General features: G+C 40.0%; 4 protein-coding genes across 6 annotated transcripts in view; all 4 read right to left on the reverse strand.

The window, feature by feature from the left end:
* The window catches only part of LOC115585315 (rho guanine nucleotide exchange factor 10-like protein), a 49618-nt gene extending 45113 nt beyond the window's left edge, over nucleotides 1-4505 (reverse strand). For all 3 annotated transcript variants that reach the window (XM_030423611.1, XM_030423613.1, XM_030423612.1), the window contains exon 1: nucleotides 4147-4505. The gene's annotated coding sequence lies outside the window, so the exon portion shown is untranslated. The remainder of the gene's footprint in view (nucleotides 1-4146) is intronic.
* Nucleotides 4506-8045: 3540 nt separating this feature from the next.
* nppa (natriuretic peptide A) lies at nucleotides 8046-12888 on the reverse strand. Its single transcript, XM_030422051.1, has 3 exons — nucleotides 12731-12888; nucleotides 9875-10193; nucleotides 8046-8315 (listed from the first exon to the last, which is right to left on the reverse strand). Exons 1-3 carry the CDS (start codon nucleotides 12839-12841, stop codon nucleotides 8311-8313), a joined length of 435 nt encoding a protein of 144 aa, XP_030277911.1. The 5' UTR covers nucleotides 12842-12888; the 3' UTR covers nucleotides 8046-8310.
* Nucleotides 12889-16537: 3649 nt separating this feature from the next.
* nppb (natriuretic peptide B) lies at nucleotides 16538-17729 on the reverse strand. The gene is made up of 3 exons (XM_030423636.1): nucleotides 17512-17729; nucleotides 16981-17263; nucleotides 16538-16740 (listed from the first exon to the last, which is right to left on the reverse strand). The coding sequence occupies exons 1-3, from the start codon at nucleotides 17623-17625 to the stop codon at nucleotides 16730-16732; spliced, it is 408 nt and encodes a 135-aa protein (XP_030279496.1). The 5' UTR covers nucleotides 17626-17729; the 3' UTR covers nucleotides 16538-16729.
* Nucleotides 17730-20725: 2996 nt separating this feature from the next.
* nppal (natriuretic peptide A-like) lies at nucleotides 20726-22515 on the reverse strand. Its single transcript, XM_030423723.1, has 3 exons — nucleotides 22343-22515; nucleotides 21785-22086; nucleotides 20726-21027 (listed from the first exon to the last, which is right to left on the reverse strand). The coding sequence occupies exons 1-2, from the start codon at nucleotides 22424-22426 to the stop codon at nucleotides 21787-21789; spliced, it is 384 nt and encodes a 127-aa protein (XP_030279583.1). The 5' UTR covers nucleotides 22427-22515; the 3' UTR covers nucleotides 20726-21027; nucleotides 21785-21786.
* Nucleotides 22516-22765: the final 250 nt, after the last annotated feature.

Below are 22765 nucleotides of genomic sequence, written 5' to 3' on the forward strand. Positions count from 1 at the left end.
CAAATGAGAATGGATGGTAAAACCGGCGTTTTTGCCACACCGCTGGATTTTCGTCTGAAACCAGCCTAAGAGTTCGAATTCAAGTCTTTAGGGCCTTGAACCATACTTACTAGATTTTGGCCATTTAACTCATAAAATGGAGTTGGATACACCATAAAGTCACTTGTGCCGTGGACTTTAAACCATATGCTATAAACAAACGTGAATTTTCTTCTTCAAAAATAAAATAGCTCTTCTGTCTACTACAAACTGAGCAAAGATGGCAGTAACTACACTTCAAGTGCCAAATGGGAACTTTGCCAGTCAGTGAGTTTTCCACACAAGTTCCTGCAAAAGTGTTGCTATCAAGAAGGGTTTTGTGTCCTCTGAAACATGAATGTTTTTAATTTGCAATGATTGCAGAAGAGTTTTTGCTGTTGCATTAACAGTGAAATGTGGTAAATTTATCAGAGCAAATGGGTGCAGATCATCATCAAGGGGAGGAGAGGGGAGGAGCAAAGGCTGCAATTCAGTGCTTAAGGCTGGAGCACTGAAATAAAGTACGACCCGTTCAGTGAATGGAGTTTCCCATACCATTATTCTATCATACCTGACATTAGTGAAAGCGGTGGGATTATCTTCAGCGTGGATACCTATCATAAAATAAGAAAGTGTAAAATGGATGAAGCAGTTCATGAAAAGTTTAGCTAAGCAACTAACCACTGCTAGCGTCGTTACGTTAGCTTTGCACAGTCTAGTAAGCGTATGTCGTAACTCACATGAAGACTTCGCCTTTCTTCTCACATTGTAGTTAGAAAGCAAAATAAACATAACGGAAGAAACATGAAGGAATAACAAAACGTTGAAGTTTGACAAGGACTCGCTGGACTACAGGGAGTGGCGCAGGGAAAGACCATCTGCCAGCAACATAAAGATTGGACTTCCATCTCCCTTTGCGGGAAATGAAAAGCAAAGTTTGCCCTGCTGGGCCAGACAATGTGAGGTTGCAATCCAAACTTGATTGCTGCTCGTGCTGTAAATGGCCAGGTGCTTGGCACATTGGGCACAATAACAGCAACTCTACATCTTGGGAATGACTCCTGGCAGTAGGTGTTTCGTTTGCTTATGGCGTCTACACAAACAGCACTAATTGTTTGCACGCATTACACCTCTGCTGCTACAGCTTCATCTGAGGGGAAACACTAAATGTTGTAAGACTGTTGAGCTAAAACACACTCACGGTACAAGGTCAATTTAATGTCATTTTTTCAAATCACAAGAATAAAAAAAAAAACAAAACAATGTTTTTAGTCCTGCTACATCTATGATTTATATATTTATTATCTGTTTTTATAATTACTATCTACAAATTCAAGAGCGCGTATACCTGAATAAACACACTCAGAAATATGTTTGTATAATGATAAATAAATGTGAAATAGATAGTAGTAATATGGTGAATCACAACGTGAGCTATTCCAAACAGAGAGGATGACCTAACTTTGGAGAAGTCCAATGACTCACACATACCGTTTGCACACTGTATGTTACAACACAGGTCTAATGAAGCTCTGGAGTTGGGAAACCAGTCTTTATTCACATGGACAACTGACTATGGCAGTATTTTGCTGCATCATGCCAGAGGCATCATGAACATGTTACATTCCTTTACAGCAAATCCAGACGTGTCCTTTCCCCAGACTGATACTCCAGATGACAAGCCACTTAAACACAAAACCTTTGCTTTGCATCATTCTCAAAACTAGGCAACTGGACATAAAATGGTATTCTATTCAGATATAAAAATGTGTCTTAACTAAGACTATTATGTTTACATGCTGATGTTTAGTTAATTTTTACAATAAGTCATGTTGTTGCCATCTAAGATATACATATTCAGATAAAAGGCTCTGCAAAGAACAATCTTTTCTGACGAGTTTGATTAAGAAAAAAATTTATGAATAATTCAGCAGTCAAAAAAAAAAATAAGAAAAAAAAAAAGCCTCAATTCTGAATAAGTGTGGGCCTGGCAGCTCAATGGACAACAGCAGAAAGAGGGGGAGCTGAGCTGTCAACTGTAATGACAAAACAGCCAGTAGGTTGTCGAGACTAAGTGATCTGCAGTTAGTTAGCCCAAAGCCGAACGTGGAAACAAGATGAAAGCACACTGTTGCATAATGTTTCACTAACAGCAGATGATTTCTGTTATATGAGAGTTTTTGTCCTGTTAGGACCAGGGCTTAAGGCAGTGTCAGTTAGGCAAACACAATATATGTTAACAACTATTGGCCATAATGACCTGACATTTGAAATGGATACTCATGGTACCCAGATGATGAATCTTAAGGATTTCAACTTACTCTACATCTGACTTTTACATGTAAAACCACCATCAGTGAATAAGTGTTCCCTTGCCCACCATGAGTGGTTTCATAATGGATGAATTGTATACCTGGTATGTACCTGGCATATGTCTATGTGCTGTTCATATAATGATAAAATATTTTTCAAGGATTCTGCTGTTGTTGCATTGTGCAATATATAAGAATTGGACAACTGTCTAATTCATACACCAAACTAGGGCTGTCACTTCTATAGTTGTGAAAATAAAAAAATGTAATACTGATATTTTGTTCATAATACACACATAATAATATCATCTGAATAATCCTTTTAAGATGTTGATGACTTCATCTGTTTGCCTTCTCACCAGAAATAACACGTCATTTCTGTCATACAGACTCTCTCCACCTCCATACGCTCTATAATAATTTAGCAAGTTATCCAAATTCCTATGGATAGCGCAATACTGTTGAATCTGATCAGCTATGATAATTGCGTTGTTTAAATATGATATCATGACAGCTTGACTCCAAACCAACAGGGGACAGCATATCACCAGAGTAACTGCTAACTGCTGCAGCTAACTGTAGCTGACAGATATTGTGCTAAAATGTTACTTTAGTTAAAGTCAAATCATACATAAGTTTACATGCATTTAAGTATAGACTGTTTATAACGGGTTGACCAGTGCTTACTAGTTTACATGAGTCGAGGACATTGTTCTCTACTCCAACATTGTCATTCTGGACTTTAGAAAGCTATGAACAATTCCAATGTGGCACTGAATTATTCTTTGAAATGTAGTTTTTCAGTGGCTGGTTCAAATGAATGCTATATGGCACTGAGGAGTAGATTAGCCTAACTATATTAACATATATAGTACTCCTTGTAGGCCCATTTACAGTCTAATAGTTGATGGCACTACTGATGGCTTGAAATTCAACAAGAGAATTCTCTTCTACTGTTATGGGATGTGGGATATGCCTGGCAATGCAACAATTACAAATCTTGTCGGCTACATATAATAAATAAGTAGCATAATGAATAAGGAGAAGCTATTTTATTCCATCTCATTATAGCACCATGGTATAGAGAGACACAGAGCAGATATTCTGAGGTTGTATTGTCCCTTTCACACATAATGTTTTGTACTGTGGTGTAATAAAAGCAACATTATGTAAAAAATGTCATTTTGTGTGACTTGGCAACGCCCACAGTTTCTGAGTGTAACACCACTGCGGAAAACACAGATCCCTGGTGTTAAACAGTTTGTCAGACGTAAGATAGCTGCTCACTACAAACAGAATTTATGACATCAACAATGTTATGTGTTGACAATAGTTAATATGTTGATCCTCCACTCTCACTTAAGTTACATAGAGCAGAACCAAGTGACAGAGACACCATTCACCCTGTTACACCACACTGTACCATCAACATCACTGGAGCTGTTGGTTTAAGGTGAAAACGTTGCACCATGTTGCTTTAACACAACAGTCACATGCTTTAACTAGCTGCACTCAGGTGAGCTGCATGAAGACAATCTCCAGTCAGTGCTCTTCATGTAAGAATGCATGTTGTAAATATCAAGCAGATATGCAGGCTTCCTCATCAGCACCATGAACAACCATGAAGCACTACAACCGTTTTTCAGATTATGATTTTCCCTGAATAGACAATGGGTTGGTACGAAGGTAAACGGACTGAGTGACTGGGTAACTAATAGCAACCATAGTTCAGAAGTAGGACTCAAGCAAACATAGAGGCAAAGCAGACCTGCCGTCCCGTTTGTCTCCCATCACTGGTAAAGACACAATAACTTACCTCACGGTCGCTCCGGTTCAGTCCACCGGCTCCCTGACAGCCTGCTGCACACACGCTGGGCTGTGGTTGAACACAGGCTTGCTTCCACAGTGTTCCACTGCGGTTTCCGTCTCTTCTCCTCCACCTCCTCCTCCTCCCTCTTCTGTCCTGCCCTCACCCTGCTCACAGGCGCTCATTACCATCCTGCTCTGACAGCAATAATCAAGTAGCCGTGAGAATCATCGCTGATAGCCGCCTTCAAACATTAGGTCTCTTTAATATATTACACGTTACTACAATTAACAACCTGCAAAATCAGATCCTACATAGAAGTAGAAAGTCTGTTTGTGTTGATTCATGAAAGGAACGTAGGCTATCTCTCTCTCTCTCTCTCTCTCGCTCTCTCTCTCGCTATATATATATATATATATATATATATGTGTGTATACACATATATTATAGTATGTATTATAGTATATTTTATAGTGTATATACCGTTTTATATATAGTTTTATATGAATATATAGTATAAGTATTATAATGATGCGTTTAAAGCTCCACTAGAGGGCACTCTGTGATAAAAAAAAAAAAAAAAGAAAGAAAAAAGAAATGTGTGTCGCTGTGTTACTGTCCTGCATAAAGCCTGTCCTGGAGGTAAAGGTCAAACTGCATAGCTTTGTTCAACTTTACAGACCTTACTCACAGCACTGTTCTGAGTCATTCCACAGAGACAGGTCTTTAGTTATAATGTATAATCATGAATAGTTGATAAACCTCTAAAGCCCAGTTCAAAGTTCTCCACATTAATCTGCCAGCAGAGGGCAGCTCTCCTTGATGAGATGCCCAGTTACCATCAAGTCAGGTGAACTGCTTCTCTGGTGTATTCCCTGAGTTTAACTCATCTCCATAATGTAAATGGACAGAACAGTGTGACCGTTCTTTTGTCAAAACCCACAGTGACGTCTCCTTCTTGTTGCCTGTCAGATGCATTTCCACAGCAGTACTGGCTGAATTACAGCCACAACTCCTGCATGAATCACTTCCTGTCACTATACACCGTATATTCATTTGATCGCTCTTTGGAAGAGATAGATTGAATTAGTTTCCCTCCATTACAGCCAGTTATCAGGGTCAGGGTTGCACACAGACTGGAGCCTATCCCAGCATGCGTTGGGTGAGAGATGAAGGATGACATTATTTAATGGAATGAATGTCATAATGTTTGGTTCAGACGTTCATGCTAACACACTATACCAAGATAGAACATCTTCAACTCTATACCTGCTAAACATCAGCATGTAAAGGTTGTCACTGCAAAGCACCATGTGTCCAAGTACAGCCTCTAAGCTGCTGTCATGACTTGTGTTGTCTTGGCTTTACTTTTTCTCATGGGGACTTTATCTGCTAAAAAACAGGACGTCAAATGTGGACACATTTACACTCTCGTTATTCCATTCTTTTATGTTATTATTTCGATCCATGCATGTTTTAACTCCTGCATGCTTTCAGCTTCAGAAACCATTCAAACATCAACATGTTAGTAATGCTGGGCCTGTTTTCTTTTTATACCTACTGTAATAAAAAAAATAATAATAATAATCTTTCTTCAACAAAATGTTGCCATAGAGTATGAATGGGAGGCATATGATCATAAGGTTGGTGGCTCCAATCCTGCCTCCAGCTGCATCTACAACCTTTAGAATGACTGCTGCTACTACCACTACTACCATTACCACTACTGCTACTACTACTTCTACCACTACTACTAGTACTAATGCTACCACTACAACTCATACTACTACTACTAGAATAGAATAGATCTTTATTGTCATTGTTTCAGAAACAACGAAACACAGGTAGCAGCTCTTCATTTGACACTATAAATATCAATATAAACAAGTATTAAAAAAAAATACATCGTAACATATATACAACAATTATACAATATATACAACAGATACATAAGAAAGTGCATTTCACATCCTGTGGGAGGAAACTGTTCTTTAGTCTGTTTATCTCTGATGGTAGTGTCGTCCTGATGACATGCTCCGCTGCCCTCACCACTCGCTGCAGCTCCTTCCTATCCTGTGTTGTGTAGCTGGAGAACCATGCCATACAGCAGTAGGTGAGGAGGCTTCACATTACCTTACTTTAGGTAAGGCAATGTGATTTTTACAATTTCAGCAAAGGATATGTCCACATGCACACTGTATTTTCTAGTTGTAAATAAGAATTCACTGGAAGAATGAATTAAAAATGGTACGTATTAAGCGACTTGATACAGTGGAACAGTTTGATGCAATGGTCTGTTTTTGGAGTTCACCTGAACAATAAGCTGGACTGGACTGATCACACTGCAGCAACGCACAAGAAAGGTCAGAGCAGACTCCATCTGCCGGGGAAGCTCAGGTCCTTTGGAGTGCTGCCAAGTGCTGTGGTGGCATCAGCCATTTTCTATGGAGTAGTCTGCTGGAGCAGCAGCATCTCGGCATGGTAGAAACACATTTGATAAACTTATCAAGAAGGCCAGCTCCATCCTGGGATGCCCTCTTGACTCAGTGCAGGTGGTGGGAGAGAGCAGGATGATGGATAAGCTGTCATCACTGCTGGTGAAGGAGTCCCACCCCCTGCAGCTCACTGTCACAGCACTGGGCAGCTCCTTCAGCAACAGACTGATACACCCTCAGTGTGTGAAGGAGAGGTATCGCAGGTCCTTTCTTCCTGCTGCTGTCAGACTGTACAACCAGCACTGCTCCCAGTAGACCTCACATGTCTCACTATGTCATGAAAGAACCCATTCCTCTGTTTTTTGCACTGCATTTATTATTTATTCAACAACACACTGCCACACTACTTACAATTACACTGTTCACAGCGTAAAACATTATGTATATACAATGTATATGAGTCTATTTCTATTTATTACTCTTTCATTATATTGTTTATATTTTACTGTTATTATCGTTTATTACAATAACACTGCTGTGATGAAGAATCTTCCCTGTTTGCGGGACGAAGTAAGGAAATTCTGATTCTGATTCTGAGCTGAGTTAAAGATATTTTTCTTTCAATGGTTCTTTCAATGGATTTCACCTGACTCTTGGATCATTTGAGTATAAATGTACCCAAATAGTAAACTCTAATCATCATCTCCTCCACCCATGCTGAAGGAAAATCAGGTGAAGTTTTGTAGTCATCTAAAAACGACGTTATTTCCAACTTTTCCAAGTTAAAATCTTCATTATAGCTGCTAAGTTAGAAGTGTTGGGGTGCACCCTACCTGAGGTGGGTGCATGAGCACAACCATGTATAGTGAGCCTAAATAAAGCTGCCGATAATAAAAATGTATTTATTATTATCACTGATAATAATTAAAGTAATTTCGGGATCTCTGGGCTTCCATTGCCTTACATAGCCATTCTATTACATTTTAAACAAGTCCTCAATTAATTTAATGAAACTCCAGAATTGTTTTGTGGAATACCTTATTTAACTTTTTGGGTGAATTGTTCCTTTAAATCAAAGTATGCTGCCATATTACTTGTCATCCTGAAAACAAGAAAATCAAAAATGGTAGAGCCGCTTTTGGCCTTGGACTGCTCCTCAACTAATTATGTACTGACAATTCAACCGCAAGAGCTTATGATGGTTTCCACTTGTTTCCTATCAGATTAAGTGATGGCCATAGCTGATGTCACAGTGACTTTGCTGTAAAAACAAAACAAAACAAAAATACAGGTCACATAAGCAAGAATGATTAATATTAGGTAGCAATGGCCAAACACAGACAGGTTTTCTTATGTCATGGTTTCAGACTCTAAGCAGAGAGGACTCCGCCTTAGACAACTGTGAGTATCTTCTGTACCTGTTATAGTGGTGTAGGTTTGAAGCAATTAAACAAACAAACAACCACGACTGAATTCATCAAATTAAAAAGAGAGTTTATTAATCTTTGTTGGCAACCCACATGCAGTTATGTAGTGAAATCATTTCCTTTAGGATAGTAATGTTACTCTGCAGACCCCAATACACTTCTGTCAAATAACCAATTTGTCACTTCAAACTGAAAAATACATACAAGAGATACACACAGTTGAACTGTCTCTAATGCAGAATCATCCATGTCCTGTTTCTTTGGTTGGAGGTGATACTCTCATCCAACATGTGTCCCAGGAAACTGTTAGACTACCCTGATGGGGAAATGAAACAAACACAAAAAGAAAAAGGTTTATACAGGTTATAAAGACCTGTTCATGTACCAACACTGGATTGTATTGATGTATATTTATTCAATGTTAGAAGAATCTACAGGCTGCAGTGTTAATTATATTCTGCAATATGAGACAGGACAGCATACTGATGATCTTGTTATTCAATAGTCGGTCCCGTCTTACCTCACATGTGGAATAGAATTTCCACATGTGAAAACCAGAACACGGCACACAAAGTCATTGGCCTTTTTTACATTTCTAAATTTGAAAATAAGGGGAAAATGAATTCTAGAGGAGAACTGAACATTTTAATAAGTAATTAGCTTTTTCCACATATGAATGAACATTTTCACACGTCAAATCCACATTTTGAATTGATTTCATTTTGTTGATCGTTGTTGTTTTTGATATAAACATACACCTACTCTGTATTTTCATGGTTTCACCTGCTTGTTTATTAAATGGTGATCATTTTGTTGTTACCTGCCGTATGTCTATTTCTAAGTTCCGGAAAATTGTGTGAGACACTGGTGGCAATATAAAGCAGGAATTAGATTCCTCCTATGTGTACACATAGTTCCCTAATAAAGCCTGTTCTGATAATAATTATGGAATAGTTGTCAACTGTTTGGTATTTAAATAGATAAACTGCAGTTAATAAAATAATTTTCTGAAGATCTCGAGCTTTGTTATTGCATGATAAAGATATAAATTAACCAATTAGCAAGAGAAAACAAACGGTCAGTCCCTCTTACTATCATTATTACTTAAAGCACGATCCGGCTGTCTGAATCTCTGTGAACCAATAGATCGGTGCTACGAGCAGCAGAGAGAAAATTGAGAAAATCACGTCATCCTGATGACCTTGCTCACTACCACCACCTCCTCTGACTTCACCTTAATGGTATCAGCAGCCAAATCTGCCTTCTACCTGTCAAAGATGGACTCCTCTGCCTCCAACCCCAGGAAACTATTCTCCTTATTCTCTTCTCTCCTCACCCCTCCTACCCCTCCCCCTTCCTCCCTGCTGATGATACTTTACCTATAAGTAAAAGACATCAGCTCCTCATTCACTCCTATGCCCATTCAGAAAGCACCTCAGCCAACCCGGGGAAAGACTGCCTTTGCATGGACCTGTCAGTCGCTGTTGAGGATGTCACGGTATCGCCTTCATTGACGGCGAGGAAGCCCCCCCCCCCCCCCCCCCCCAAAAGTATCAAAGTATCTTTGATAGATAGCAGTTGCGATCCCCAGATGTGGGCTTGACAATTGTTTCTATTTTTCTTTTTACTCTATCGATGGTGATATGTCATGGTTTCTCTCTTGTGACAAATGTGCTTTTTGTAGGTTGCTTTGGACAAAAGCGTCTGCTAAATGCCCTAAATGTAAATGTCATGTTTTACACAAGTGCACTGTAATTGCATGTACAATCAGTACCTCTTATGAAAAATATTCCAGCTAAGACTTCTGACCCTCATGTATGATTTTACTGAATCCCTTCTTCAATTTCATTCTGCCATCCTCAGCGGCAGTCTTACCTCTTCCATTGTTGCATCCCAGACCACTGGCATTTCCTATTCGATCCATCCTGGCTCCAAAGCAGCTAGAGGCCCGTTTCCTGGTGGTCAAAAGCAGGTCCTGCAGGCGGCTCCTCTGACTTGCAGTCCTGCTGTGACCCTCACTTGGTGATTGAGATCTTTCTGATATCAAAGGTTCTTGGTCCCCCTCCTGGTCCAGGCTCCATCCTGGGCTGGCCTGGCTGTGCTCAGGCTCTTGGTTCGTCCCTTCATATTCAGCTTCAGAGTCCTCCTCCTGGGCTGCTTCCATCAGAGTCTCCTCAATGCGCCCAAGTAAAGACTGGTGTGGAGAGATAAAGATGGGTTACCATAAAACCGAAATACTTGGGCTTGTGAAGTTTTAAACTAAACTTAAAACATTTCAAACCTTGCACATCATCCAACCAAGGCGACTGGTTAACTGAGAGGGTGTAACAGGTGCTTTGAAGCACATTTACATGCTTGGCAGGCTCAGAAAATCCTCACCGTGCACACTGGCTGGATGTTATTTAGCTAACAAGGACTGTTGATTATGCCCCTGTGCCAAAACCATTGACAATAAATAATTTTGTGCCGCATAAACAAATCACAGGGTCTCTCTTAGTTTAAAGGGGCTCTATGTAACAATTTGTGACAATTAACATGTATTAATCACTTTTTTATTTGCTGTATGTGAGCAGATTGCAGTGTGATGTGAAGTTGTCTGTACAAGCCTGTGGACTTTTTGTTGAAGCAGTTTAATGCTGCTGGATTTTTTTGTCATGGACTCAGGTCAAATTTTCTGCGACAGCCCCAAAGGATCTGAGTTTATGCATGTTCTTCAGTGCCTCTCCTCAGTGCCTCTTTGCTCTCTGCTCACAGAGAGCAACAGCAGCAAGTGTTAGTACAGAACAACACAGAAGTTCATCAGAGCGTCTTTCAGTAGTTTTATTAAAGAAACCAATGAATTTATTCATATTTGTGTGTTATCATATTTTAATTTTACTCCTCCTCTCCGTCCTCTTTATGACAGCAACATTTTCTTCCTTCTTTTCATACATTCATGTTAACGTGCAGTGTCTGTGCCCTCTGAGCCAGCTTTTACATTTCTTCTCCTGACTACAGTTCAATTATGCTTTTAATGCCGTTCCGTTCTGTTTTCTTTTCCACTTGTTCCGGGCGGGTCGCGGAACAAGCGGAAGCGGTGTTTACTGGGGCCAAATCCAGTTACTGTGGGCAAAGGCCAGGGTACACCCTGAATGAGTCGCCAGCTCATCGCAGGACCCTTACTGATGGCAGAGGCTGCCACACAGGTGCCAACTGCGCATCAGGAGCAATTTTGGGGTTCAGTATCTTGCTCAAGGATACTTCGACATGTAGCTCAGTTCCACCCCAGGGGAGCAGGGATTCTAACCAGCGACCTTACGATCACTAGTCCACCAGCTCTACCCACTGAGCTACAGCCGCCCCACGTTTTAATGCCATTATCTCGAAATCACTAGTTCATTATTGTGTTATCTTGAGATAAAAACGATTACAGATTATTTTAGCTCGTTATCTCAAGAAAACGAGCTTTGTTGTCCTGTGAGTTATCACAAGAAGGCAAAAGGGCTTTTCCTCTTATTAGTTAAAGCCTAATATTTATGAGATCAGCAGTGCCGTGTCAACATGCATACATGGCATTTAGTGTAGCAGCTGATTTAAGATAAAAAAGGTCAGATCAAGGAGTGCCCTTTATTAATCTATGCATCAGTCTGCACATTCATCTTATACGTATTCATTAGGCATGCCACTGAGACAGGCACTAGTGGGGAGGGTGTAGGAGGGAGGTTGTAGTCCTACTATAAAGTAGACTTTGATTTGGTCAGTGTATGGAGGACTGCTTTTACATAGAGTGAAACATCAGATAATTTTCAGTTGCTTACATTGTTATCAAATCTGTCACAGACTCATACCACTGAATGTCTCACTCTAAAACATCCATGTGGGTACAAGCACTATATTACAATACTATTGTTATGCCTATATCTTACAGTTGTCATAATGTAAATGCCCTCATGTCAAATGAACAAGTAAAACATTCGAATGGCAAATGTTCATAAAAAGTTAACTCACCACGCAGTGTATGTAAGTAGCGGTCGACTCTTGAAGTCATGAACTCATTATAAATTATCTCATTATCTCGAGGAAATAACATTTGATGTCTTGTGATTATGACGAAAACAAAGTTTCTGTACCTGACAGTTACAATGTTTATTCACATTTTTAAACAGGTGTTGGGTGACTCTCCTTATCCGTGATCTCTGGGAAATATCTAAATATCAGCAAGATATCAAAGTGGAGATGATATGTTGTTGGTCAGATATGACTCATGAAATCTCATCCCAACTGTTTTTCTAGGGCAAATTTTAAAGATAAAAGGTAAGCGACAACTTTTACCAATTACATATTGTAGAAGAATATTGTAGTAGAACCAAGAAGCTTAAACAGAAATTACAAATAATACCATTTTATCTTTAATTCCAATGTTTCCATTTGATTGTACATAATTTAAGCTCTGTAATATGTCCCAACACCCTCTCATTCTGGGTGATATTACATTCTGGTGGAGACATGCTGGAAATAATATTGGAAAAAAAAAATTTGCAATGGGAAGTTAATACTTAATACTGCAAACAGCACATAGAGAAGTGAGAAAATGTGTGTTTTTTAAAGAGGTAAAAGCGAGGACTTACTCAGTGATGTAGATAAACTCTGACTAATACACAGCTCGCTCCCTGTATTTATGTACCTGAACTTCTACACTGGAGTTGCTAGACAAACAGGTGTGACAACTACAGCAGTGATGTGGTTCCTTACCTTGAGCTGAGCCAGGTCACTGGTCGATGAGGGCCTTCCCAATACATGGCCGCTAACAAGTGTGTGCTGACACAGCAGGACCAGCAGGCCCCACAGGACCGCAGTCCTCATGTTATCCTTCTGCTGTTACTACGGCTACAGCCTGCAGTGTAAGGCTTTATATACATGCCATCACAGACACACAGACACACACACACACTCACCATGCCACAGACAGTTGGTGTCAGTGGCTCATCATTTTCTAGATTTCTTCAAGTGCATTCTGACACCTCTGCTTGATAAGGCAACTGGTCAGATGTCCCTTCAAGTGGTGCTTGGTGGTAGGTGATGTGTGTGTGTGTGTGTGTGTGTGTTTGTGTTTGTGTGTGTGTGTGTGTGTGTGTTTGTACAGTAGCCTATATGTGTCTGTGCATCATCAGGCTAAGCAGATAGCAGGGGCATGTCCTGAGAAGCCATCTTGAGGCTCTGAGCTCAGACGTGGTGTGTAATGACAGGAATGCAACATTCACTATGCAAAATATTTCACACTGTCTACACTCCTGAAAAATACCATAGTAGGCTAAAACTGCTGCACCTGGGATGGGCAGAGAAATGGACCAAAGAAATCACTAGAACTATAACAATATGCAAAAGGTCACTCTAAGAAATCAATGTTGTTGGGTAATTAATTGGCATGGTGAAGCCAGCAAGATACGCTGACAACTGGACACAGCATCAGAGGTGGAGCCCAAATCATTCCTGTGAAAGAAACCCATTTTTGGGCCTGTGCATCCTGTGACATTGTAATTACATGGTTTTGGATGCTGTGCTACATCTTGTGGGCAACTGGTCTGTTTTTTATATTTTGCATAGATTAATGCTAAATGTGGGTTGAAGATTTTCCTCAGTAGTATCATTCAGCTCACTAGCAATTTGAGATTGGCCACTAGATTAAGAATATATTTCGGCTTTTCGACCGCGCTGGGTACGATGCCAAAAATCGCTGTTATGGGTCTTGGTTCGACTTGAGTGTGAAATATCTCAGTCTAAGAACAAAACATGTCAACAAGGAGGCTGGACCTGACATGTATCTTTCACAGGTTCATAGGTTCTACATCAGCATAGGTTTTGGATAGTCTCATTTTGGTCCAGTATGTTCTGTGAACCAATTTACACCGAATCACTCTGTGATTTGCACATATTAAGGAAGAGTGCACACGTTCCAGAGTCTGCCCCCAGTCATCACCACTGATTTCTTCCCCTAAGTCTTCTGCACAACATGATTTCATCAAATATTGTAGGCTGATTCAGAGAGAATGGATATCTTAATAGAGCTGAGTGATCATTTTCTTTCTTTTGGAATCAAGGTTTCAAAAGAAAACCTAAAGATATCGAACTGGGAGGTGATGGGGAGGTTAGTGGGCACTAAAACCCTTGGCAAAGTTGCGCATCTGCAAATATCTGAAAAATGTTTTTTGTTTTTTTCCCGGAACCATTAACTTTGTCCACATAAAGCTCTTTCAGTGTTTGGATACCCAGGTCATGCCACAATAAAAACATTTTGTCGAGCATTGATGTGAGGAAAAGAGGATTTTGAATCAGAGGAACAGAAAGAGGTGCCGCCAGAAGCCCAACATGTCATCTAGATTGTCCCCATATTTGGAAGGAGGATTTTACTACAATATCTTTTGTGTAGCAGCCAATAGGATAGTTTAGAGGGGAGTGTAAAAGAGCAGAGAGCAAGCTGGGAGTGCATGATACTGATTCTTGTTGTAGCCATTCATGGGGTGTGGTCATTTCTGACTCTAAGAGGAGCCAAGTAACTGGGCCACAGAGCACTGTCAGAAGGTAGTCTGGTAGACTATGACAAGCAGGCATTGGTTTCACTCCATTTAGATGAACAAGTAGACACAGACAGAAACGTAACTAGTTTGAAGAAATTTTTTGTCCATTATGGTCTTAGTTTCCATTAGCAGACGTTGGGTTTCTAGTGTTGAAATAAGGCTCCCGTCATAGGCTCATAATTACCAGAATGGTTAAACTCTGACAATTAAAGTCTGATAGATGAAGATTCTGAACCAAAGCCCAGTGTAGTGGCAATCTAACCACAAAACTGCCACTTGAGGGAATTAAAAGTAATTTCCAACGCGTCATTGTGCTAAAGATGAGGTTCAAAATGATTTATGGAAAACCGGCTGTGTTGAATGACTTAACTGAAACCAATGTGTAAATAAGAATGAAAACCGAAAAGCATAACATTAGTAACATTAGGATATAATAGAAAACATCTCGGACGAACACACACACAAACAAGCAGTTGAAAAACTGTGGCCTCCCCCTTCTCCTGTTCACCGGTGACTCCCCTGTATAGACTACGTTACCACCTGTCTGTCTGATTCCCTGTCTATGCCCCCTGGTGCACAGGTGGACGAGCAACACAGCTGTTGACATGACTCACCAAAAACATACACAACATAACATATTCACACATCAAAATTGGCTACAACACCCAGATTTCAACTGCAGTTCCCATCAGCTCTGACGGCAGGACTGAATTGTTTTGTGTGCTCTCCATGGTGCTGAAAACTTTTACTCCAGGATCCATACAGAAATAACCTATCTGGTATCAGTAAGAATCCATCCTAAAGAAATGTGATGAGGGTGTATCCATCACCTCACTACTCATCTGTGATTTCAGCCTAGTCATACATATCCTGAAAAATTACAGAATATCTTGAATGCAGTTGCTTGTGGTTGACTTGGAATGGCTACTTTATCAATATTATATAAATCAGATAGTGTGTTTTCATCATTCATCCCACAGGACATGCTGTGGATGCTGTTGAAACTGTGGCTTTGTTTGTATTGTGACATTCAGTCCACGTGTTATGACCTTGCCCGATATTGGTAATTGTGATTGCAATAATTGTAAGACAATGTTTGGAAACAACCATAATTTACATCTAAATTTCCCATTTCTTGTGTTATTTACCTGGAATGCACCAGTAATATTACCAGACAGCTGTCACTGTGCTGAATGTAGGAAGTGAGCATTTGTTGTCTCATTCCAGGTCTTTTGAGGAATATTGCATGATAGCGTCATTGCTTTGATTCACATTACAGTATTTTAAAAATGTTCCCCAGTGGCAAATGTAGATGCAGCGCCCTGTTGCTCTTCAAATTTTGCTACATTCTCCTTCTTTTTGACTATTATTTTTCAACTTTATTACAGACACAGGTGGAATTTTGGAATAAAGACAATCTTTGAGATCATCACCACCCATGGCATCTTTCAACCCTCCAATTTGACCAGTCAGACTGCTCCAGAAGGGGTTGAAAGAGATCCAGGAAGATAGCCATGCTAATATAACTTGGATTTAAGGCTGCTCCTGGCTAATGTCAGGCATAGGCAAATTAAAAAGCCCAGACTAGCCATGCAGCAGATAAAATAAGAGACTGTTGAACCAACATCTTTACAGATACCTGTCTCCAGCAAGACATACTGGATCAAGCTGTTGCACTCGACAGGCTGAGCTACAGTTGGATGAGGACAGGTGGACTTGTACTTTTCATCATTGACGCTTGTTTTCAGAAAGCTGTTAGTTAATGGCAGTGTTTACCTGATGTTGATTTTTTACTTAACTGCTGTTTACATTCACCCCATATAAATACACAAAATGTATTACATGCTTATGTATGTATGAATATAAATAAGTGTTCTATCTTTGTGTTGCATGAAGGAGTTTACAAACGTTTCTTTAGTTATGCAGCCCTGTGTTATAAAATGACAAATAAATCACCTTGAACCTCAAGCAACACTCGGTTTAATGATGTGCAGTTGTAAACATTTATTCAAACTTTTAACAGTACTTAAAGAACAGTCTTACATCATTTTAAATAAATATATTTGTAAGCCACAAACAATACTTAATAAATATTACTAAATAAATAGCATTCAAATAAAAATATCTTTCAGTAGAGACGTTGCAGTTCCAGAATTTAGATGGTAAGACTTCATCTTTACTTTGGATCTGTAAGAGAACAAGAAAACAACATTAATTCTGCCATCAGGACTATTCGTATTTTAAAATTCACGTCATTATCTTTATGAGGTACACTTGTGCTACACTATCTAAGTATATAAAAATGTTTTACAAGGCTCTGGTTTAATCAGAACATGAGTCAAATCTTTTTTCTTGTTGACTATTATAATGATTTCCCTGGACCAAACAAAATTGTAAGCGCTTAACCTTGATTGGAGTTTAACTTACTGTATTTGCCGACAGTGTTGCACCCAAGAGAGCTCATGGAGCCTATCCTATCCATCCGTCGACCGAAGCAGCCTGAAGATCTCCTGGATGAGTCATTGCGGAGATTCTTGAGGTTCTTGGCTGAGAAAAACTCCCTGATTGCTGCCTCATCAAGTCCGGTTTGGGGCTGCTGTCCATCTATGTCCTCTATGTTCAGGTTGTCCAGGCCGTCCCTCTCTGCAGGGAGTCTTTGGTCCACCTCAGTCTGCTGTGAGATTGACTCATCAAGTCTGTGAAGGATCACCTGCAACATCCACAAAGACACATGTTAGGATAAGTTTTATAAATCTTAAAAAGGGCAAACATTTACAGGCGGACCCTTAAAGGGGCACCAATTCAACTTCAACAAGCACACATCACAGAGTCCCATCAAACGGTATGAGACATTTATACAATCCCTAATGGGGGAAGGTAAAATGAAACTGTCGTGCTCTGCTGCTGCAGATTGGACCCATGGTGGAGCCGTTTCAAAATTGATTATTGGGGCCTCACCTTTAAGATGTCCATGTCAGTGTCAGTCAAGCCGGTGCTGATGGGATATGTACTGATGAGCTGCAGGTTTAAGATGATGAGGAGGCCACAGAGAGGAATGGAAGACAGATGCATGTTTCTCTGTGAGATCCTGTTGGTTGTATCACTGGATAGATGGATGGATGCTCTTTGGCTTCTTGTCCTTGGATCTGTTTAGATGCTGGAGCCCACAGCAGCAACCTCTGCTCTTTTATACTTAGGCTCAACACACGTAGGTATGCCTGGAATTTCAGTGGCATTCCTGACACCTGATTCTGATAACAGGGGCTGTCGGAAACTGCTCCTTTTAAAGCCTTGTCTCTTAGATATGGGGCATGCTACTTTGTCTCAGAAACATACCCCACCCCCTCCTACACGGGACATTGTTGTCACTGAGCTACGGGAAGTTGTAAACTAAAAGACAGTGTGACTGTGTTACTAAATTGAGTGGTGTACGTGATTGTGGCAGGGCAGTCTGCAGAGATCAGCCCTCAGTGGGAGAAACCAAACCGTGTGATTGGTGTCGCTTGTAATGATGAGCCCACAGAGAATTACGGTGCGTTTCATTTACCTCAGAAGTTGGAGTTGGGAATGACAACATATAAGCTGACTGCATTACACGAGGTTACAACAAGTCATAATACCAATTCCAGCCAGATTCACTAATGTTAATTATTGTCAGCAATGCCAGTTGATAACAACACATACATGGTATTCTGCCCATAAAAACATTGGAGCAACATGTCCTTAGATTAACTTAAAACTAGTTAAAAAACTCAAACAAATAAGGTACTAATAAACAGTCAATTCTACAGCTTTCACAGCTGTTGATAAGCAGAGTGGCCATTTGGATTCTGAGGTTGGTGTAAGCAAGGTACGTCCATTTCCCAACGTAATTTACTGTATCAGTTCAGTTTTGGTGCTCTCATCAACTTTGTCTCAAGCATCAGTTGCTGACAACTATGTCCTACAAACTCAAATGGCAGAAAATATGTGGACAGTGAAACTGTGCAAAATGGCTTATGCTTATTAATTAGGGCCCAAGTGCGAGGACCTATTGAATCTGCTTGGATTATAATTATTTTCTTATTATTTTTCTTCTGCGAGTATGAAGAGTGTTGAAGGTCTGAACATATCCCAAATCTCACCAAACTTGGAATATAGGTCACATCTGGCGAAAATTGCGCTACTGCAACGTTAACGTCACATTCAGTCAATATCATCCTCAGACCTTGAAGATGAAAACTTGTCAAAAGCTTTTGCCTACGTCATACCTGGTGGGCGTGGTGGTGCAGTCCATTTTGATGCGTCTATGCTTCGCCAAGCAGGAAGTCCTTATAACTTCAACATACAATTTCCCATCTACACCAAATTGCTGACACATGTAGAGGGTGTCGCACTGAATACGTCTATGCATCAACACCGTGTCATATCCATAGTGCCACCAACTGGACACAGGAAATCAGACAAACATCATCTGATTTACACAACATTTACTCTTTGTTTTCTCCACATCATACACATCATGTTGGACCTCTTCTTATGCATTATTAATAATATGTCTTATAAGACCTTTCCCCAAGTCACCTTGATAGGCTAAGTCCCTGCTTTTCAAGTCAGAGTCACAAATATGCTTAACCCTTTGAAACTTTTTAGATGTGGAGGGTGAAAAGAATGAAAATGGGGAAGAAAATTACAATCTGTTTCTTTGCAAAATAAAGTGGTAAATTGTTGTCATTACCTTTAGATAAAAAAAAAATCCTCAAGTAATATTATGTAAGATTTAACGTCTCAAGATGGCTTGAAACATTTATTTTCATGTAAATTAAATTGGCTGTCAGTCTGTAAACGAATACCTATGAATTCTCCTATTCTGTTTCAGTCATAATTATTTTGTAGCTGAAGTGTAGTCACTGCACTTTGCACTGCACATAATCTCTGATGAACCCACTGTATACTACCTGCTCAACAGCAAAAAGCAGATGAACACAGTGGAGCATTTAGCAGCTAAAGAGCCAGATTTAGAAAATTAATGCAGGTTTATATCATGTTGCAGTAAAGCCTGTCGGGAGATATTCAGCTGCTCTAGCAGCGTGGCTCTAGAGATATCACTGTCAGTCCATGCAATCATGCCAGATTATAAACCAGGACATGTAGATGGGACAGTTATTCAGTAGTTTAAATATGTATAATTATAAATTATTATATTATAAAGAAATGCTCCTACTCCTTAAATGAGCAGCTCACCCAAAGATAACAATTCAGTCATCATCTACTGACCACGATGCTGATGGAAATGTCAGAAAAAAATCCTGTTGAAACAAATTGGCTCAAAGGTGTAATCCAAGTCTCCAGAATCCCCGAGATCCCAAACTGATTTGAAAATATATTATTTACACCCTTTATGTGCAGTTGAGTTCATGCACCCACTTCAGACCAGGTGTGTGCTAATGCATATAGTTCAGCAGCAACAGTGAAGATTTCAGCTTTTAAAAGGGTGTAAATAACATCTTTTCATATCAGTCTGGGATGTCGGGGCTTCTGGAGACTTGGATTACAGCAGACCAGCTGTATGGAGCCATTTGATGTTTTCTTCAGCTACTTCAGTTGTTCAGGAATATGCTGCAATGCTGTTTTTCTGTTTAAAGCTCCTCAAATGTTTCGTGGAAATCTTCCACCAGCATGGGGGGAGGAGATGATGACTGAGTTTTACTTTTTTGGTGAATCAAAAGGTAATTCAACTAGTTAAAACCCTCATGGGTTAGCAGAAAAATGTCGCAAAGCGGCACAAAGGTCTGGCTTTCTCAGACCATGACAAGTTGACATTTTAGAAATGTAAGCAGGTTGCCTTTCATTATCCCACTACAACTTGCCATGGAATTCAGTCAAGTCAAACTGAATAAAAACAATAAAATGAAAAAGGAGCAAAAAATTACTGTTTCTGGGTAGGCTTCATTATTTGAGGGGTTCATATCCATGTGAAAAAGGGTTAGAAAAATGGAGGACATGATGATAGGTGACAAGGAGATATATATATATGTATGTATGTATATGTATATGTATGTGTGTGTATGTATATATATGTATGTGTGTGTATGTGTATATATAAAAAAAATGTCAAACATTTCTATAAAATGTGTTCCCAACTACCACACAAGTTTATTCAATGTGCATAGCATGACAATAGTCCCTCTGAAAAAGTCTAAGCTGCTTTCAACTGTGGCCAAAAAAGAAATTCAGACTCCGTTATTATGCAAAATAATTATTTTACTACAATACATTCTACTACAAGGCAAATAAAAATAAAATAATAATAAATACATTTACAATCGTTTAATATTCAACAGCTCACATGCTCACGTATGAAAAAGGGAATCACAGTTCTGCATGAGAAACAAGGACAGACTGAAGTAAGCATCCTTTAACGTGCCAGTCAGAGCTGTGTGACTGTGAGGAGCTATGCAGCTGGAGGTGGTCACAGTGTAGCGTCATCCATTCCTGTAGACAGAACAAAGTCACATTACTACACCAGGTTAGAGAGCAGTTTGATACAGTTTTATATCACTGGCTGTACTTGGAGCTGCTGCACAGCTGCCTTGAATCAATGAGCCACTTCAGCTCAAGCTGCTTGCTTAATTTATTGTAAGCACTGAATTGCTTAATCTTTCTTGCCTAATCTGCCTAAAGTTATGCCTGCCTTCTGCCTTCATGTTGAATCCCAATGGCACAGCCTATTTTTCTGCTTTGGCCGTGTGTGTGTGCTGCATTATGTTTAACCAGAATGTAGAAAAAAAGTTCAAATATGCATACTATGTTAACTAGGACTAATGTTAAGATATTAACACATTATATCTATTATATTATATTCTTTTATTTCATTTTATGTTATATTATCTTATATTATAGTACTCTATGATTATGTGGCTAGTAAGGTAGTAGTAAAGTTCAAATGTGACCCATAATCATATCTGAGCCTATATATATATATCTATATGTTAATATAATGTAAGATCTACATTTTGTTGAATCGATCTAACAGCCAGAACATATTTGAAAATACAGCACCTGTCCTGTGTTTCATCAACACTTTTGACAACACTATTTTCAAAAGAAATTCATATATTTATTATCTCATCTCATCAAAAGACTGTAGAAAACCAGATGGAACTTTTTTTTTTTTTTTTCTCCGTGTTGCAGTTATCAAAAATGAGGGTGTACACGCTGATAAGCTCCCTGGCTGTCCTCCTCCTCCTACCTTCAGCATCCCAGCCCGCTGAAGGAGCCGATCCTCTCTAGGCGCACACCGAAGCAGCTCCTCAGTCCGCCCTTCTTGTAGCGACTCCAGGAGCGCTTCGACGTCCTCATGAGGTCTCTGAAGAGACTGGCGAGGACGTTTTCTTTAGCCGCCGGCGGGTCGGAGGGGCTGCTGCGGTCGGAGGAGCTCCAGGGCTCCTGCTCTGGAGCTCCGAACACCGACCTGTCTCTTTTCACCTCCATCTCCTCGGAGGACGGGTAATACGGCGCTGTGTTGAACTCCTCCAACAGCTGCTTCAGACTCTGCACACACACACGTTGAAAGTCAATTTCAACAGACTGTAATTCACTCTCTCTTATTCAGTGCAGTTCAGCTCCTCACAGTCAGAATAACGCTCCGCATCTACACCAACAGTACAGTCACCTCTCACACACAGCCCGTCAAACATTACATCAACTCAGCTGTCTTCAAACAAACTAAAACGTCTTCCTTCTACCTGTTGACAGCTTTCCTGTCTCTGCTGTGATCAAACAGCATGGTAGACCTGAACAGACTTACCTGGAGGTCAGAGAGGGGTTTGGCCCTTACGAAATGAAGCAGCAGAAGCAGAGATAAGCAGCAAACGGAGATATTTGCGTTCATTCTATATTGCAGTTTGGATTTCTTGTTCTGTAAAGACTCGCTGCTGTGACTCAGTCGTCTCCCGCTTGTCCGGCTCTGTGACGCTGGCCAGGTGCCCCTTTATACACGACCTGATTCCGTCACAAGGCCTGGGGAAATTAATGAGGTGTGACTAATGGCCCCACACGTGGGAGTACAGGCTAACTTGAACATAGAGACTGAAGTGTCGAAGCTGTCCAGCAGTATGAGTTAAGACTGGAGTCACTGAGGGTTTTATTGGTTTCATTTGGAATAACTATTTCTTCTACAAAACTGTAACTATAACCCCTCAGCACTTGGGTTCCATGCCCTTGTCATTAG

This window comes from Sparus aurata, chromosome 7, assembly GCF_900880675.1.
Source record: "Sparus aurata chromosome 7, fSpaAur1.1, whole genome shotgun sequence".
Classification (NCBI taxonomy): Eukaryota; Metazoa; Chordata; class Actinopteri; order Spariformes; family Sparidae; genus Sparus; species Sparus aurata.

Excerpts from the sequence above, each read along its gene's own strand:
- nppa (XM_030422051.1), bottom strand. The coding sequence starts at position 12,841 with ATGAGGACTGCGGTCCTGTGGGGCCTGCTGGTCCTGCTGTGTCAGCAC. Across the intron at positions 10,194-12,730 it reads GTGACCTGGCTCAGCTCAAG|TCTTTACTTGGGCGCATTGA; the intron begins GTAAGGAACCAC and ends TCTCCACACCAG.
- nppb (XM_030423636.1), bottom strand. The coding sequence starts at position 17,625 with ATGCATCTGTCTTCCATTCCTCTCTGTGGCCTCCTCATCATCTTAAAC. Across the intron at positions 17,264-17,511 it reads CTGACATGGACATCTTAAAG|GTGATCCTTCACAGACTTGA; the intron begins GTGAGGCCCCAA and ends TGGATGTTGCAG.
- nppal (XM_030423723.1), bottom strand. The coding sequence starts at position 22,426 with ATGAACGCAAATATCTCCGTTTGCTGCTTATCTCTGCTTCTGCTGCTT. Across the intron at positions 22,087-22,342 it reads AACCCCTCTCTGACCTCCAG|AGTCTGAAGCAGCTGTTGGA; the intron begins GTAAGTCTGTTC and ends GTGTGTGTGCAG.